Here is a 15,679-nt window from a genome sequence, read left to right on the forward strand (position 1 = left end):
TTTGGAAAATGGCTGCAATGAAACAAAGAGTGAAAAATTTAAAGGGGTCTGAATACTTTCCGTACCCACTGTATTAGTGCACTTACATGCAGTTTAAATAAAACGATTATATTCGAATTAAGGCCATACCTCGACTTCTCAAACATCACGTAAACACCTTACCCTGGTTGTAATTGGAGTTCTATTCCCCCCCATTTTACTAATTTAGTGATCGCTCTGTATCATGTTGACATAGGTCCAACTGGAACAAAATGCGCTGTGCGTTAGCAGAGTGCCATCTACTGTTTAGGGGTGGTGGAGGTGGAGTTACTCCTGTCATTCTCCCCATTCTTCCCCGCTCGCAGTATTTTTTTCCCTACTATGGCCGCGCCAAGACCTGCCCTTCAGTAGCATTCACGCACTATTGGCCAGGCGTCCATGTTTACATGTACAGGTCCTATCCCCTGTCCAATCCCCTAACCCTAACCTCAACCACTCAAGGTCAATGCCTAAGCCATAGGGGCTCCCCCGCTCATGTACACGGTGAGAACTCGCATGACCCCCGTTAGTGTTGTGTACAGTACATCCCTTTCAATAAACGGACTTTCCATTTAATGTTTTCAGGAGAAAACCCCACCTACCACGAACACCTCTGAGGCAGTACTAGGTTAGCACGAGACAGGGCTTACAGAGTACGACGATAACAATTCTTTGGGCGGAGTTTCCATCTGAATCTGATCCGGTCGGCTCGGCTCTTGGACGTCGAACTCATCATCGTATCTGACGTCATACAGCAGGTCGGGGTCCATACGAAGTGGCGTCTCTGGGAGCTTTCCCGGTGCTGCGATCTCCTCCTGGGTGGTCTCTGTGTGCTTCAGGGGGTACTGGCTAGTGGTCTGGGAGATCAGCTGTTCTTCGTCTGATTTTAAAAAAAAAAGTTAAGTTAAGAATAATAATAATGTATACTTCTTTTTTTACCCGCAAGTAGAAATTATAATATTTTCAATCTGTTGTTATTACAAACATTACAAACTACAAACTATTACACACAAATGCTAAGTAGCTATATATTGAATGGGGGGGGGGCTGCCAATGGAAAGGTTGGGGTTGGGGTTTGATGCGTTGTTCAAGAGCACATTGGCAGTCCACCACCATACTTTGGTCGATATGGGGACTTGAACCAGCGTCCCTCCGGTTCCCCTACTGACTGAGCTGCTGCAACCCCAATGGAAACTTATTGACTCCGCCACCGTACCAGAGCGGATCCGCATCTGTTCCGCAACAGGTGGAAATTGGTAATGAGCCTTGGTCCGGACCCTTGGTTTGGACTTTCAGTTGTGAAAAGGACCTAAACTGGACTGCTATAAATTACAGTATCTGCAGGATTAAAAAAAATAAATAAGGAGGGTCAGATGTTTTCATACCTTTTCTAGGATTTGGTGGGTCAGTGACCACCACATCGTTCTCCCTGGGAACCCTGAAGATCTCGCTGTGTCCGATGGGGTAGATGTTGGTAAACTGAGCCAGCTTCTGGAAATCTGGACTCATCAGTATTTTCACCTCACACATGTCAGGCTGCTGCACCTAAGTGATGAAAACCCAAAATACTGCTATTCCAAATCACATAACCCTACGTTAAGCGCTTTATCAACAGCCGACCAATGACAAGTAGAGTAGCCAGACCTGTTGTTTCCATAACAACAAGAAAAAATAGAGTCTGAGCATAGAGAGTTATAAGATATGACCGGTTGCTCCCCGTACAGGGATCTCATTTTATTTTATCTAACGTTAGCACCACTACACATAGCGCTCTACCAAGGATACTGTAGTTGAAGTTGAACACTGTGAGTCATGTTCTTGTGTGTGTTGTGTTGTATTTGTTAGCTTTTCCTTTTTCTACAAAAGGCTCCTAGTCAACTTTTTCTTGTCAAAAAAGACGCCAAGGGTGGAGAAAGCCTATTACTGTATTTGATCATTTACAATCATACATTATGATTGGCAAGGTTGTAAGTTTTGAGGGTAAAAGAACAAACAAGGTTCTGTTGGTTTATTCTCTCCAATTGTCCTGGCCACGAGATATTTACCTGTTTGCCCTCCATCTCTATTACTTCACTGAACACCTGCAGAGCCACCACCTCCTCTGAGTCGCTGTACAGCCGGTTCTGGCTCACCATCACCCGGGTGACAGTGGACACCAAGTCCCCAGATTCAAACTCACTGCTGCCATTGATGCCGTCTACTGGAAATTGAACACACATTTGAAGATATGTAAATTAAATACATTTGACAATTTGAAGACATCCATATTTTTTAAACTCCTTATACAGATTTTAGCAGGTTTCACCAAGGCAAATAAATGTAAGATGTCTTAAGACCTTTTAAAGACTATAACAAAGGAAATGTAAGATCATTTACTCAGACCCTGTCTGTGGGTACAATCTGAAAGAGACTCGCGGCAATAACACCAAAGCTAATTGGCTGCAATATAAGATGCATGTTGGTCTCATTTGTAGTCTTAAGAATTATTTTTGGACTAGGGAAAGAAAGAACCACAACACAAAGAAGATGATTTCAACCTGTTGGAAACCACCCCACGCCCCGTCTATCCACGCATCGACCAGTGTGTCCCTGGATGTGGTGAGTATGGAGCTTTCCACAGCGCGCATTAATGGAGCGCCGGGAAAAAGACTCTGGACACTGAACGTTGCTGAGGCTGTGAAGTCCGGGCTGTAGCCGTGTTTGGTTCCTTTTCTGGTATCTGTCTGTGTATATGTCTGTTTTTGTAGGTCTGTTTCTGCGTGTGTTGTTTTTGTCTCTCTCCCTCCGTCCCGTCTTTCCTCTCTATGTGCTATTTTAATTATTTGTATTTTCTCTGTCTCAGTATATTGTTTGTAATCGTTTGTTGTGGTTTACTTTTCCCAAAAAGTTTAAATAATGTGATCACTAATTTGATTACATGGATGTAGGAAAGATAACACTTGTATAAAATGATTTAACATCTCAAACAGAATTAAATACTTGTGAGGCCTGAAATCTTTATTTTGAAATGTTAGACTTTTTAAGACGCTTTGCTTTATCTAACGTTAGCACCATTAGCTACACATAGCGCTCTAGGTAGGATACTGTGGCGGTAGCTGTTGCTATAGCAAGAAAAGTCATTCGCTGCTGCTTTTATAAGCAGTTAATCGTTAGTTGGAGCCCTAGTTGAGAGGTGTTTCTTAGGGCCACAGAAACCCATTACTGACAGACTGAACTGGAAGATCACTACCGAGGCTTAGGCCTGTAACAATTATTAGATAATGGTCAATTATTTTAAAAACCCTGCTTCAGATTGTCGTAGTGCTGCAGATATAACTGAAAAATCTCGTTTGAAACAGATGTGTGGGGCAGACAAGAGAAACTAAATATGCTTAACAGAAAAAAACATACATTGGAGAGCTGAAAGTAGAGCTGCAAAGATGAATCGATCATTTGATTAGTTGTGAACTATTAAATGAATCGGCAGCTATTTTGACTATCTATTTTTCTTGAGTAAGTGTGAGTGATCTTTTATGAAAAAGAAAAAGTACAAGTTCTCTGATTTCCACTTCCTGGTATCTTCTCTACCTCTGTGACAGTAAACTGAATATCTTGGAGTTGTGGACAAAACAAGACATTTGAGGACGTCGCGTTGGGCTTTAGGAAACACTGAATGGCATTTTTGGTAGAAATAGAAAATGTATTTTAAAATGATGTTGTTTAGTTCATAGGCTGTGTACTTTCATTACTACATCACCTGGGTCACATGTCAGTAATGCAGTGCTGCTTGTGAGTATAGGAACCCCTGCTTAAGTTGACTAAAAAGAGGAAGAAAAAAAAAAAAAAAATCTTTGGAAATTGATCGTAATAAAAAAAATAAGGGGAAAAACTAAATGTTCTTCCTTAAAATACAGGGGGCATAAGTATACACACTCCTATGTTAAATTCCCATAGAGGCAGGCAGACTTTTATTTTTAAAGGCCAGTTATTTCCTAGATCAGGAAAATATGACTCACGATAAAGTTCCCTTGGCTTTAGGAATTAAAATAACGCCCCCACATCATCACATATACTTCACCTTACCTACAGATTGGCATGGTTTTATTTCAGTTAGCCTAATAGCTGTTTAATCTGCATTGAGAGATGCTTTTATATAGATTTTATTTTAAGTTCCCCATGCCAATCTTTATGTATGATGAAGGGTATGTGATGATGTCGGGCTATTGTAATTACAAAGGCGATGTCATGATATAGAGAGAAGAGTGCAACCTGTCTAAGTTTTTAACAAGAATAATTAATTCTAAGAATACATTTCAGTCAGGATAAGATTGGTTCTTTCTTCTGGTGAAAACTCACAGAGAAGCGCTTGGCAGTTGAACCTGGTGACCCCTGATAGCTCTACGGGGATATCATTGACCAGCACCTGCTCTTCGCCCACCGATATGTTTAAATTGATCTGAAAGAAGAAATATTAACAACAACGGTAAGGCTTGGCTGATTTGTCGCCTCGGCTTTGTAACGTTACTGTATAACGTTTACGTTACCTGCAAGTTGTTGGAGTCCTGCAGCTGTGTGTCCGCCAGTGTCCCAGCCGTCACATTAATCAGGATATTTTCCTGTGTAGACAAATTATTAAAAACAAAAGAAAGCAGAGACAGAGGTGAGGTTGACAACCCAATAATGTCTGCCAGTCAGGCTGATCGTTGTGCTAACGCTAAGCTAACATCTACATCATCAGTTGGCTCAATGTGTTCTATAGCTGAAATGTTACCGTATTCAGTTGCCTAGGCGACGAGTCTGTGCACGTAAATGAGGCAATAAGAAGAAATATAACATTAACTAATAAACCTGACATTTCCATTTTGTATTCACTTCACCTGCTAGGAACAGCAAGAGAGCTAGGCTAAAACAAAAACATTAGGCAACACCTGTCAACTGCGCATGCTCGCGGAATTTCCCGAATTTCCAAACACTCTTCTCGCGAGAACAGGAAGTTCAGCAGCATGGCGGTGCTCCTTGAAACGACGTTGGGCGATGTCGTAATTGATTTGTTTACAGAAGAAAGGCCTAAAAGTGAGAAAATTAAGCCGTTTGCACGAAACAGTAGCTTATTCCGTTAGCAACTGGTTGCTAGTTGAGTAACGTTAAGTTATTAACCAGCTGAAGCATATAATTAGTGGGTGCTAGCAGAGGCTGTTAGCTTGCTCCCGTCCCATTCATGTGTTTATTTAGCATACATAGCACTATTAGCAAATAGATAACCGGGCAATAACAACACAGTTGGAAACAACCACCCATTGGCATTAATGTATTTACGCTAAATAGACGCTTGTGTTATTAACGGTATGGTCCTGTTTGACTGTCGTTATATATTTCGTATGTGTATATGTTTTACCTCTGTGCTCTTTTTTTCTTCTGCAGCTTGCCTCAACTTTCTGAAACTATGCAAGATAAAGTACTACAACTACTGCCTCATCCACAATGTGCAGGTGGGTAAAAGAAATCTAACAAAACTATGATTTAATCTCAGCTGAACTCATTTGAACTTGCCCAGAGGTGCCAGTTCACCTCCTGGGCACTGACGAGGTGCTCTTGAGCAAGGTACCAAACCCCCAACTGCTCAGGGTGCCTGTCCAGCAGTCACAGCCCCCTCACTCTGACATCTCTCCATCTGTGCATGTATAGGACATGAGCGTGTGTGTGTATATCCGGCTTGTTTGTAGTGTGTAAAAAATAAAAGTGTAACTTACCCCTTGGGGATCAATAAACAATGCGTTAAATTATTATCTGTCCTTAGAATGTAACAAATTCCCTAAATTAAATTACTGTGGTCCTTTGTCTAAATCTTTCTATGAACTGTCTAAATTTAGTACAAACACAAAGCACAAGGCAGACTTAAAAGTGATGTGAAGTTTGTTTTCTGTTAATCCATCACCTCTGGGCTCTTCTAATAGATCTGTCCATCTTTGAAGTTGGACAGATGCAGTAACCGTGTGGTTGTCTCCTCTTCAGAGAGACTTCATTGTCCAGACTGGGGATCCCACTGGGACAGGGCGTGGTGGAGAATCTGTCTACAGGTCAGTCATCGTAATCAACCTTTGTTGTTGACTGTGTTTAGACACTTCAAGTTGAACACTGTGAGTCATGTTCATGTGTGTATTTTGTTGTGTGTGTTTAGCAAACTCTATGGGGACCAGGCCCGCTTTTTTGATATTGAGAAAACGCCACGTATCAAACACAGGAAGAAGGGGACGGTGTCCATGGTGAACAATGGAAATGATCAGCATGGTTCTCAGGTGAAAAAGATGTACAGTCACACTGTCTTTTGGCCTGCAAGTTGCATAAAAGCTTCCAGAGAAAAAGATACCTGACACTAGGTTTAATGATGGTTTCACTCGATCATCCAAGTTACAACTTACTAATTTATTTTATAAATTAGTTGAAGAACCCCATTCTATAGTTTCACACAGAAATCATCATGTCTGCTACAGAATATAATATTCTACATTAAACTGGCCTTAGCAATGTAGCTATTTTTGGTGGGAAAAGCTGTGTAGAGGGTTTTTGCTTATTTAGCAGAAGTCATATTATGGCCGGGCAATACGGACCAAAAAAAGGTTTTTGACTAAATGGCGAAACACAATATGTATCTCTGGGTTTTTGTCAAAGCGTGTTAGATGTCAAAGTCACATGGGGAATGTCTCAAGCACTTTTATTAAAACCCACCATGATCAAAATAAATTTGTAAATAAGGACTGTACTATGAATCCACATCAACATGCCCTGGATTTATTTCAGTTACCCAGCCTCACCTAACCTAACAACCGCGGTCCCGCATGAGCCAACGGTGGTTAACGACTAGTTCAATCAGCCCAGTTAATTTCCTGGTTTTCCAATCCATTGTTTACATAATAGAGGCAATGTTTGCACAGCCTGACCAATTGCAAACATCTACCAGAGCCGCATATTTTACATAAGAAGATCAAACTCTAATTCTACATAAATATGAAGAACACAGACAGTTTTACAGGCACAACGCAATACAGTTGCTGCTTTCTAAAACGGGAAAGAAAGCTGGCAACAAAAGCAGACGCTGTTATGCGTAAAGCACAATGCTTATCAATATCATCAGTCAGGCACAAGATCTGACCATAATTACACTTGTGCTTTCCATAAACTGTTGTTTATTTTGCCTATTATTTCAATTGCAACCATGATAGTGGTAAGCCATTGTGAGAGCAAATATAAAAACATTTCAAACTGATGTGTGTGTCTCTCTCCCGCATTAAGGCACAGTCTTACTTACTCCTAGTACTGAACTTCAACTCGTAGAACTGAAGTGAATGTTACATCTAAAAAACACTGGTACAATTACAGGTTTTCCTGCTTAACAAAATATTCAGCTGTGTTAATGCCAATTAAAACTGTAGGAATATCGGAAGCTGTGTCTCCCTTCATGTTGCAGGAAGGCTTGTAAGCGAGTGGGGCTGGAGTTGCATGGAGACTGTTAGAGGAGACATGCAAACCCCTGGCTTTACAGAAAAAGTGGGAGTAGCATAACCTCAAATTATATTGCTATTAGCAGTATTGTCTCATCCCATATCTCATAAGAATGTGTGTTGCTATACCTTTTTAAAAAGTAGATATACTGACATGATATGTCTCACATGATGTACGTAATCTGTTACTCTTTTCCTCAGTTCCTTATTACCATGGGGGAAAACTTGGACTACCTGAATGGAGTCCATACTGTGTTTGGGGAAGTGACGGAAGGCATGGACATCTTGGCCAAAATCAATGAGGCCTTTGTGGACAAAGACTTTGTCCCATTTCAGGATATAAGGTGAACAAGAGGTTTAACAGTACCAAGGTTATTGTAGTTTAGCATTTTTCATTAGTTATCGTTTTGACTTTTTGTTTTTATATTTAGATTATATTTAATTATTTTTTAAAGAGTGATGCTAGTTTAGTTTTTATCGTTTGAAAATGCTGGTGTTAGTTTCCTTTGTTCTTTTTTGTACTGTGGGTTATTTGTCAGGGCAAAGATTCAAAAAGGTCAGAAAAAGTTACAATTTTCCAAGCAGAACTCACACTCCTCATTACATCAGTCTACATAGTTCTGCATGCGGCTGCGTGAACCAGACTGTGACCCATGTATTGGGACTTTTGGGAACAAAAACACAAAATATTACAGTTCTAAGGGGAACGAAACTAACTGCCTATTTAGTAGTATAAACTCAGGGCAAAATGTGCCAGTTACAGTCATGACATGCATGTCATTTTGCTGCAGGATAAACCACACAGTGATCCTAGAAGACCCTTTTGATGACCCTCCTGATTTGCCCGTGCCCGATCGATCACCTGAGCCCACCAAAGAGCAGCTGGATGTGAGTGCAGTGCCATTGGAACTCTGAACGTTCCTACATGTTTTCCTAAGACAAAAAACTAAAGCCAAAACTTTCTTGACTTAATAATCCAAACAACAGATTTGAGGAACAAGTATTCCATGTCCAGCAAACCTTATCCGCACAAATAAACATTAAAGAGCATATACATTATATGTGAAAACAGCAAATACAACTAATGACTCCAGCTGTTTCTGCCACGTGTATGTAGAGCGGCCGAATCGGAGCGGATGAAGTGATCGACGATGCGGATGGAAAAGAAGCCGAGGAGTTGGAGGAGAGGTTGAAGGAGAAAGAAGCCAAAACTCAGGCCATCCTGCTGGAGATGGTGAGAAGAAGAACAACATTTGCTCGCAGCCTTATAACTGAAGATACCCCAGATGCAGTCTGGGACATTTATACACTCTTCTGTCACTATACAGGTGGGTGACCTCCCAGATGCAGATATGAGGCCACCAGAGAACGTGCTGTTTGTGTGTAAACTAAACCCAGTGACCACAGACGAGGACCTGGAAATCATCTTTTCTCGCTTTGGGACCATAAAAAGGTGATGCCAACTTTCAAGCTCAACACATTGCTAGTTTGTAGAAATGATTTGTACATGTGGAATAGGGATGTCACGATACCTCAAATCTAGTAGTCGGTATCGATACCACCAAAATTACACAATGCTATACCAAAGTCAAAACGTGTGTGTGTGTGTGTGTGTGTGTGTGTGTGTGTGTGTGTGTGTGTGTGTGTGTGTGTGTGTGTGTGTGTGTGTGTGTGTGTGTGTGTGTGTGTGTGTGTGTGTGTGTGTGTGTGTGTGTGTGTGTGTGTGTGTGTGTGTGTGTGTGTGTGTGTGTGTGTGTGTGTGTGTGTGTGTGTGTGTGTGCGCTCTATGTCCTGCTCCTTTTAACCAGTATTTTGGGATAACACTTGAGGGGGTTGGAACAGTGTTACTGCCCATAAGTTTTTTTTTTCTTCTTCATGTAATCTGAAGGAAATCCTCTTCTTGACTCCCATAGCCCGCTACTCTGATGCCATGATCACGCAGCCGGCGTACGGTAACGTCTTTCATGAGTTCACCTGCTCCACTCACCTCAACTCTACTCGCCTTTTTTGGTCCAATTCTTTCCAATACTTTATTTTTAGTATCACCTCAATCGAGGTTCATGAGGCGATACCAAAAGGTGACATGAAAACCTGCAGACTACTGACTTGTTGGAGAGAATCATCACTTATCTCTGCGTCGTCATTGCTAGCGAAAGACTGGGGTGTCCTGAACAAACCCGCCATTTGACAAACAAAATGTGCCGTCTGGTTGTGGCAACAGCCACATACCGAGAATCAAAAACCACATACCTTTGGCGCTCTGTGTGTGTGTGTCGCTTTAGGTCACGGCAGTTTCCTGCAGCGTCGCTATGACGACAAGCTATATTTGCCTCATGCATGAGGCGGTACTAAATCTGCAATAGAAAGAAGACGGGGCACTGCGCTTGCCGAGTAGAGCGGGTACTAGCAGTTGGTAATAGGACTGCTAGATTATGGGAAAAATAATAATCACGATTATTTTGGTCACTTTTGAAATCACGATTATTTAACACGATTAGGCTACTCATTAACCTTTAGATATAATGGATAGTGTCCGGGGTCTAATCTTTTAGTGCTCTTTATCTCACAAAAATAGTTTTTGGATCAGAATAAAATCAGTTTTACAGCTTTTACAGATATCACACATAACTTTACAAGCTAATGAACAATTCCAGATACATTATAAAACAATATTAAATCACATGTCACATTTTCACTCACTATGAACACTACAAGCCTACTGTCATTACTAGACATTGTGCTAAAATATAAACAATAACGTTGCCCTCAGTGGGCTTTTTTATGAGCTACCTAAGGAGAAATCTTAACTTTTTGTGACATGTTAGACAAATGTCTAATCTGTCATTTGATGCCTTTTTGATTTTTTTCCTTCTTTTTTTTGGCTTCTTTATGCACATTAATGCAAATTTTTACCTGGGGTGCCCAAACTTTCGAGTCCGACTGTATGTTTACAGGTGTGATGATGCCCAATGTGCTATAGGTGCCAAAAAAAACTTACGTTCATGTGTGCCATAACCATTACACCTTTTGAGAACTGAAATTGTGTGAAAGAATCTTGATATCAGTTCTAAGCTAAAAAATCGTGTTTCATATTTTCCCCCGACTCATGCAGGCCTACCTGTAGGCGTGTACTGCCCCGTCAGGTCCAGTAGAATTGCATCCCTACGGTATCGTCCTGTTTTCAGAATTTTGGAACCGACTTGGTACCGGTTCTCGTGACATCCCTAATGGGGAAAATGTATGCGTGTGTATAAAACTTTTCTCATGTTACTCTGCTTTGTGTAGCTGTGAAATCATCAGAGACTGGAAAAGTGGAGATTCCCTCTGTTACGCTTTTATTGAGTTTGAAAAGGTGAGCATCTTATCTGTCTACATTATTTACAATATCTAAGGAAACTGAATGTGCACATTTTGGGAAATATGCTTATAAACTGAGTTATTGAGTTTTGTTGTCCCAGCTGGCAAGGTTAGAGACCTGTACCTGTACTAGTCAACTGTATGATGCCACTAGATTGATTTTGATCTCCTTATTTCACACTCTAAAAAATGGAGTTAGTGCATTTCCAAAACTGTTGAATTACTAGAGTAGGTACGTTGAGTGTAACTTGACTAGACTAAACTGCCATGCGTATACTTACAGTACAATATGTCACTGTGTACTGTAGGGGAGTATTGAAACGCAAAAAGGAAATGAATAATGGAAGTCCTAAACGCCATTGTTAGTTATTATTGTGACCTGTTGATATTCATCACATGGGCTGCTGGAGATGTGAACTTTATAAAAATACCATACTATATTTACCGCAAACCTGGTACATTGTTGCCTAGCTGTCTTATGTGGAATCAAAGTGTTAGATCTTGTGAACTTGGTCAGAGAGGCTGTGCTTCTGGCCGTCAGTCCTCTGAACAGCTTAACCCTGGAGTGTACAGTATATCAAAGCAGCAGTAGTTCAATCAATGATGATGAAGTGCAATGAACATTTAAACCAATAGGGGGTGCTGGGCAGTTTGTTGCAGAAAAAATGTGTTTTCACTCAGACTTGTACACATCTTTCACAGTGATATCCAGTAACATAATAGTCATTTTATGAAATGGAATAAATTGTCCTTGTAAATGAGTCATTGTGAATATGAAAGATAAGTGTCAGCCAGGTGTATAAGTAATATTTATTCCTCCTCATGCGGAAAGATGATTGATTAAAATATGTTAAAAAATATGAAAGAATAATATGGCAAACTCAAGCCCTTCAAGCAACAACAGATTGGCATATTAAAGGTTAACTAAACATCCCTTTTTTCAAGCAGCTTAACACAAAACAGTGGACTTCTTGCATTACAGCAATGCACATTGTACAAGTTTATTGGTCAGCTAAATGTAATAAGTAATTGTGTTCAACCTCACATGTAGGATAATAAAGGCTCACAAAAACGTCCCCTTTTCTTAAGTGAGATTTAATCAGGTTGATACAAAAAATAAAGTGTGAAGAGAAACTGATGGCTTGGTGGAGGCTGTGTGCAACGCAAGGCAGATGCTCTGACTTTATGTTCAATGTCCCACTGTCTGGCTACTTGCATAAGGTACTTGGCACACGCAGCGGCAAAGTGCCTCTGCTCTATCCTAATGTCAATATACAATATATACAGTCCAACTTGTATATAGATACTCAGCAAAGAAACGTCCTGCCACTTTCAACTGCTTTTATATTTTAAGCAAACTTAACGTGCAAATATTTGCATGGATATTAAAAGATTTAACGACGATATAAACTGAACAATTGTCACAGAAATGTGACTAACAGAAATGGAACACGGTGTCCCTGAACAAAGGGTATGGGTCAAAATCAAAAGACATTGCAATGTATTGCCCTGGCTACATCAGCTGTCCTCATGCACCATGCCTAAGACACGTTCACACAGATTAGCAGGGACCCTTTCTTTTGGTGTTTTTCAGAGTCAGTAGAAAGGTCTCTTTACTTTCCTTATTCTTTTTTTAACTCTGACCTAAATGCCTACCACCCTTAAGCTGTTTTTGTCTTTTCAACCGTTCAACAGGTGCATGTTCATTAATTGTTTATGGTTTATTGAACGAGCATGGAAAACATAGTTTAAACCCTTTACAATAAAGATCTCTAAAGTTATTTTTAAAATACAGTGTCCTGAAAAAGGCGCGTTTACCCAAAGTGATTTACGCTAAAAACAGCATACACTTTAAAACAAAGCATGGATACAGTATACAATGTAACCATCAGCACAAGGTTTTGAGAAGAAAAATCTGCAGATTAATCAATAATGAAAAAATTGTCATTTGGAGCAAAAATAACTACCATCTTAAGATCATATTTCAGTTATCTCCCAAACATCGTTTCCACCCATTCAGGGTAACTGTTGTCATGTTTCCATCATCTGACATTGACTTCTATTACAGTTCCTCTCTTAGCTTCTTTATGCTTTGTCTCCACAGCAAGAAGACTGTGAGAAGGCCTACTTTAAAATGGACAACGTGCTCATTGATGATCGGCGCATTCACGTGGACTTCAGCCAGTCCGTTTCAAAGATCAAATGGAAAGGCAAAGGTACTGAAGCCTTCAGCTGGGCTCCCAACACTTTTTAATAGGGATCGACTGATACTGTTTTTACAAGGCCGATACTTATTATTATAAGTAGTAGTAGTAAACGAAACCGATAACTATTCATAAAATATCACAATTTGATTCGATATTGATTTTTGTTTTTCTTTTAGGCTCAAGGCTGATTCGAAATTGATTTTTTTATTTAAAAAAAAAAACTCAATTAAAAAAAAGATTCACAGTATGTAAATGTAGTTACTTTCCCCTTGTGATAGTATACATTACATTACAAAACAAAAAAATAAATTTTAATAGATTTTTTTGAATTTTAAATCGGTGGAACTTGAACTTGAACTTCATGAACGTGAATTGATTTATTTTTTTGCACACCTCTACCAATAACCAATATTTGGAACCAATATGCATTTACAGTGGAAACGAAACCTTTTAAGTCAGTATTAAGTTACAAACTCCAACACAAAACTTTGTTTGAATGCTTTAAGCACTTATTTAACAAATGAGAAACTTAATAAAAAACTTAAAAAACGTAATCCCCAGTAACAGAGAGTCAGATAGTGTTGTTTGGGGGGGGCATTAAGTCCGACTCAGTGGTGGGTGAAAGTGAAGCAGAGGGACAGCCGAGCCAAAGTACAACACTTTTTAATTCATTACTTCTTTTTGTTCTGAAGGGGGAACAGGTTACTGTTACACATCTACTTTAAACCTAGTTTCTACATTCAGTGTTATGTCCTCGTGTCCACAGCAGAGATCACAGCTGTGTCTGTCTCCTAGGTGGGAAGTATACTAAAGATGACTTCAAAGCCTACGAGAAGGATGTGGACAAACGATCCAAACTGTCTCTCAAAGATCAAGCGAAGCCTAAACAAGAGTATCCTTGTGTGTTAAAAGGCTGGGATTCATTTTCCAGTTTTTCCACTTCATGTCACAACAGGTCTGATTTGAAGCGTACAGCTTCTGTTGTGGTGGCCGTTTGATTTGGCAGAACATCTCAGTACTGCCTTTCTCAACGTCCTGGAGCTTTCCCTAACTTTCCCAAAAGTTCCAAGTATGACCTGCTGATCGAGGAGGAAGAGGAGGCGACGAGCCATCGACACTCTGAGAAGAAACACAAGGAGAAGAGGCACCATCATCATTCTGATGACGAGGACAGCAGGAAGTCCAAAAAGCAAAAGGTATCTTTAAGCCAACACAATAGTATTTCTCTGTGGTAATATTATGAGGGCTGAGTAATCGTGGAAGGCTTGGATCATGTGGATGCACCGACAGCTTTGTTGCCATTACGTAGACAGAAACTACGTACTACTGTAGTAAATCCTTCATTTAAACAGGTTTGGATAATTACCTCCTTAATATACTGTTGGTTAGTTTCATCTTCAGCAATGCATCATATTCTAGAGGATCATATGTTTGTAGCGTCGCTGTCTTGTGAGAACCATGTGTCTCTACGTCACCTTTTCACGGTGTCAGAAAAAAAAATGCCATTTTCAGCTTTGTGATGGATTTTAAAGACTTCATTTAATTTTGTAAGTAGGAAAATTTCTCAATACATATAGACACATTTCATCCTTCAGTTTATGAAACATTTGACATCAACACATATGGAGATACATGGTTTTTACTGCACAGGAAGGAAATGAAAAACCCAGCAGACAAGTAACTAAAGCTGTCAGACAAATGTAGTGGAATAAAAAGTGCAATACTTGCCTTCTGAGATGTAGAAAGTAGTAATACTTGCCTTCTGAGATGTAGAAAGTAGTAATACTTGCCTTCTGAGATGTAGAAAGTAGTAATACTGACATAAATTGAAACTATCTCAAATTTGTACTTGGGCCAATGTACTTAGTTACTTTCTACCGCTGGCTGTCTCACGCTCACATCTTCTGTGACATTCCCAGGAGAGCGAGGATAGCCGGCAAGACAGAAAGATGGGGCGCCAGCGCTCTCGGTCCCGGTCCCGCTCCAGAGACAGGGACAGGGACCACAAACACAGCAAGTCCCAGCTCAAATATGGGAAGGAGGGCCGTGATAAAGGCCACAGCCACAAAGACCGGAGCCACAGCGGCTCCTCCAAGAAGTCTAATGACAAAGAGAGGAGTAGGTACAGGTGAGGGGATGGGTGGGGTTGGGGGACGGGGGTTCACCTGACCTGACCTGACCTGACCTGGAGAGTGCAGCCACAGAGAGCTCCACTGAATTCAGCATCAATTATACCACATCTACATGTCCACAAGCTGTCCTAACTTCTGCTTTAATGTCACCTGACCTTAAGTTTGAGATAACTGAGTGATGATCGGGTCCCATTGTCTTGAAGAAAAAACTGTATTTGAGAAATGCTTTTTTGTATCTATAATTAAAAAAAAATCCCCCAAAACTCGGCTGTTGTCTTTTAATTTCATCAATTATTTTTTTCCACTCAATTACTGTCCGTATACTTTCGAGGTACTTCAAAATATCTCACAGGTGAATATTGTACTATCTACCTCCCTATATTTGTTAAGTACATTTACTCACAATACTTTATATATACATATTGATAAAAGATCAACAACAAAATGATATAATATTGTAGATTAAGCTATACAGCCGTATTATGAG

General features: G+C 40.1%; 3 protein-coding genes across 4 annotated transcripts in view; 2 read left to right on the forward strand and 1 right to left on the reverse strand.

The window, feature by feature from the left end:
• The window catches only part of ginm1 (glycoprotein integral membrane 1), a 9,429-nt gene extending 4,447 nt beyond the window's left edge, over positions 1 to 4,982 (reverse strand). The window contains exons 1-6 of one of the 2 annotated variants that reach the window (XM_034901017.1): positions 4,769 to 4,982; positions 4,542 to 4,613; positions 4,354 to 4,453; positions 2,064 to 2,215; positions 1,404 to 1,563; positions 669 to 898 (exon numbers count right to left, since the gene is read on the reverse strand). In XM_034901017.1, coding sequence (XP_034756908.1) covers positions 669 to 898; positions 1,404 to 1,563; positions 2,064 to 2,215; positions 4,354 to 4,453; positions 4,542 to 4,613; positions 4,769 to 4,858 — 804 coding nt within the window. In that variant the 5' untranslated portion in view covers positions 4,859 to 4,982. Of the gene's footprint in view, positions 1 to 668; positions 899 to 1,403; positions 1,564 to 2,063; positions 2,219 to 4,353; positions 4,454 to 4,541; positions 4,614 to 4,768 lie in introns of both variants that reach the window. The other variant, XM_034901015.1, reaches the window with a different exon arrangement.
• The window catches only part of katna1 (katanin p60 (ATPase containing) subunit A 1), a 40,319-nt gene extending 26,272 nt beyond the window's left edge, over positions 1 to 14,047 (forward strand). Inside the window, exons 12-13 of the mRNA XM_034900996.1 lie at positions 918 to 921; positions 14,036 to 14,047. The gene's annotated coding sequence lies outside the window, so the exon portion shown is untranslated. The remainder of the gene's footprint in view (positions 1 to 917; positions 922 to 14,035) is intronic.
• On the forward strand, positions 4,859 to 15,206 carry ppil4 (peptidylprolyl isomerase (cyclophilin)-like 4). The gene is made up of 13 exons (XM_034900999.1): positions 4,859 to 5,070; positions 5,419 to 5,486; positions 6,010 to 6,074; positions 6,176 to 6,293; positions 7,698 to 7,840; positions 8,288 to 8,384; positions 8,614 to 8,730; positions 8,825 to 8,949; positions 10,782 to 10,848; positions 12,958 to 13,069; positions 13,856 to 13,952; positions 14,124 to 14,256; positions 14,980 to 15,206. Exons 1-13 carry the CDS (start codon positions 5,001 to 5,003, stop codon positions 15,190 to 15,192), a joined length of 1,425 nt encoding a protein of 474 aa, XP_034756890.1. The 5' UTR covers positions 4,859 to 5,000; the 3' UTR covers positions 15,193 to 15,206.
• The last annotated feature ends 473 nt before the right edge of the window (positions 15,207 to 15,679 follow it).

The sequence above is a fragment of the Etheostoma cragini genome, chromosome 18 (assembly GCF_013103735.1).
Source record: "Etheostoma cragini isolate CJK2018 chromosome 18, CSU_Ecrag_1.0, whole genome shotgun sequence".
NCBI classification, from domain to species: domain Eukaryota; kingdom Metazoa; phylum Chordata; class Actinopteri; order Perciformes; family Percidae; genus Etheostoma; species Etheostoma cragini.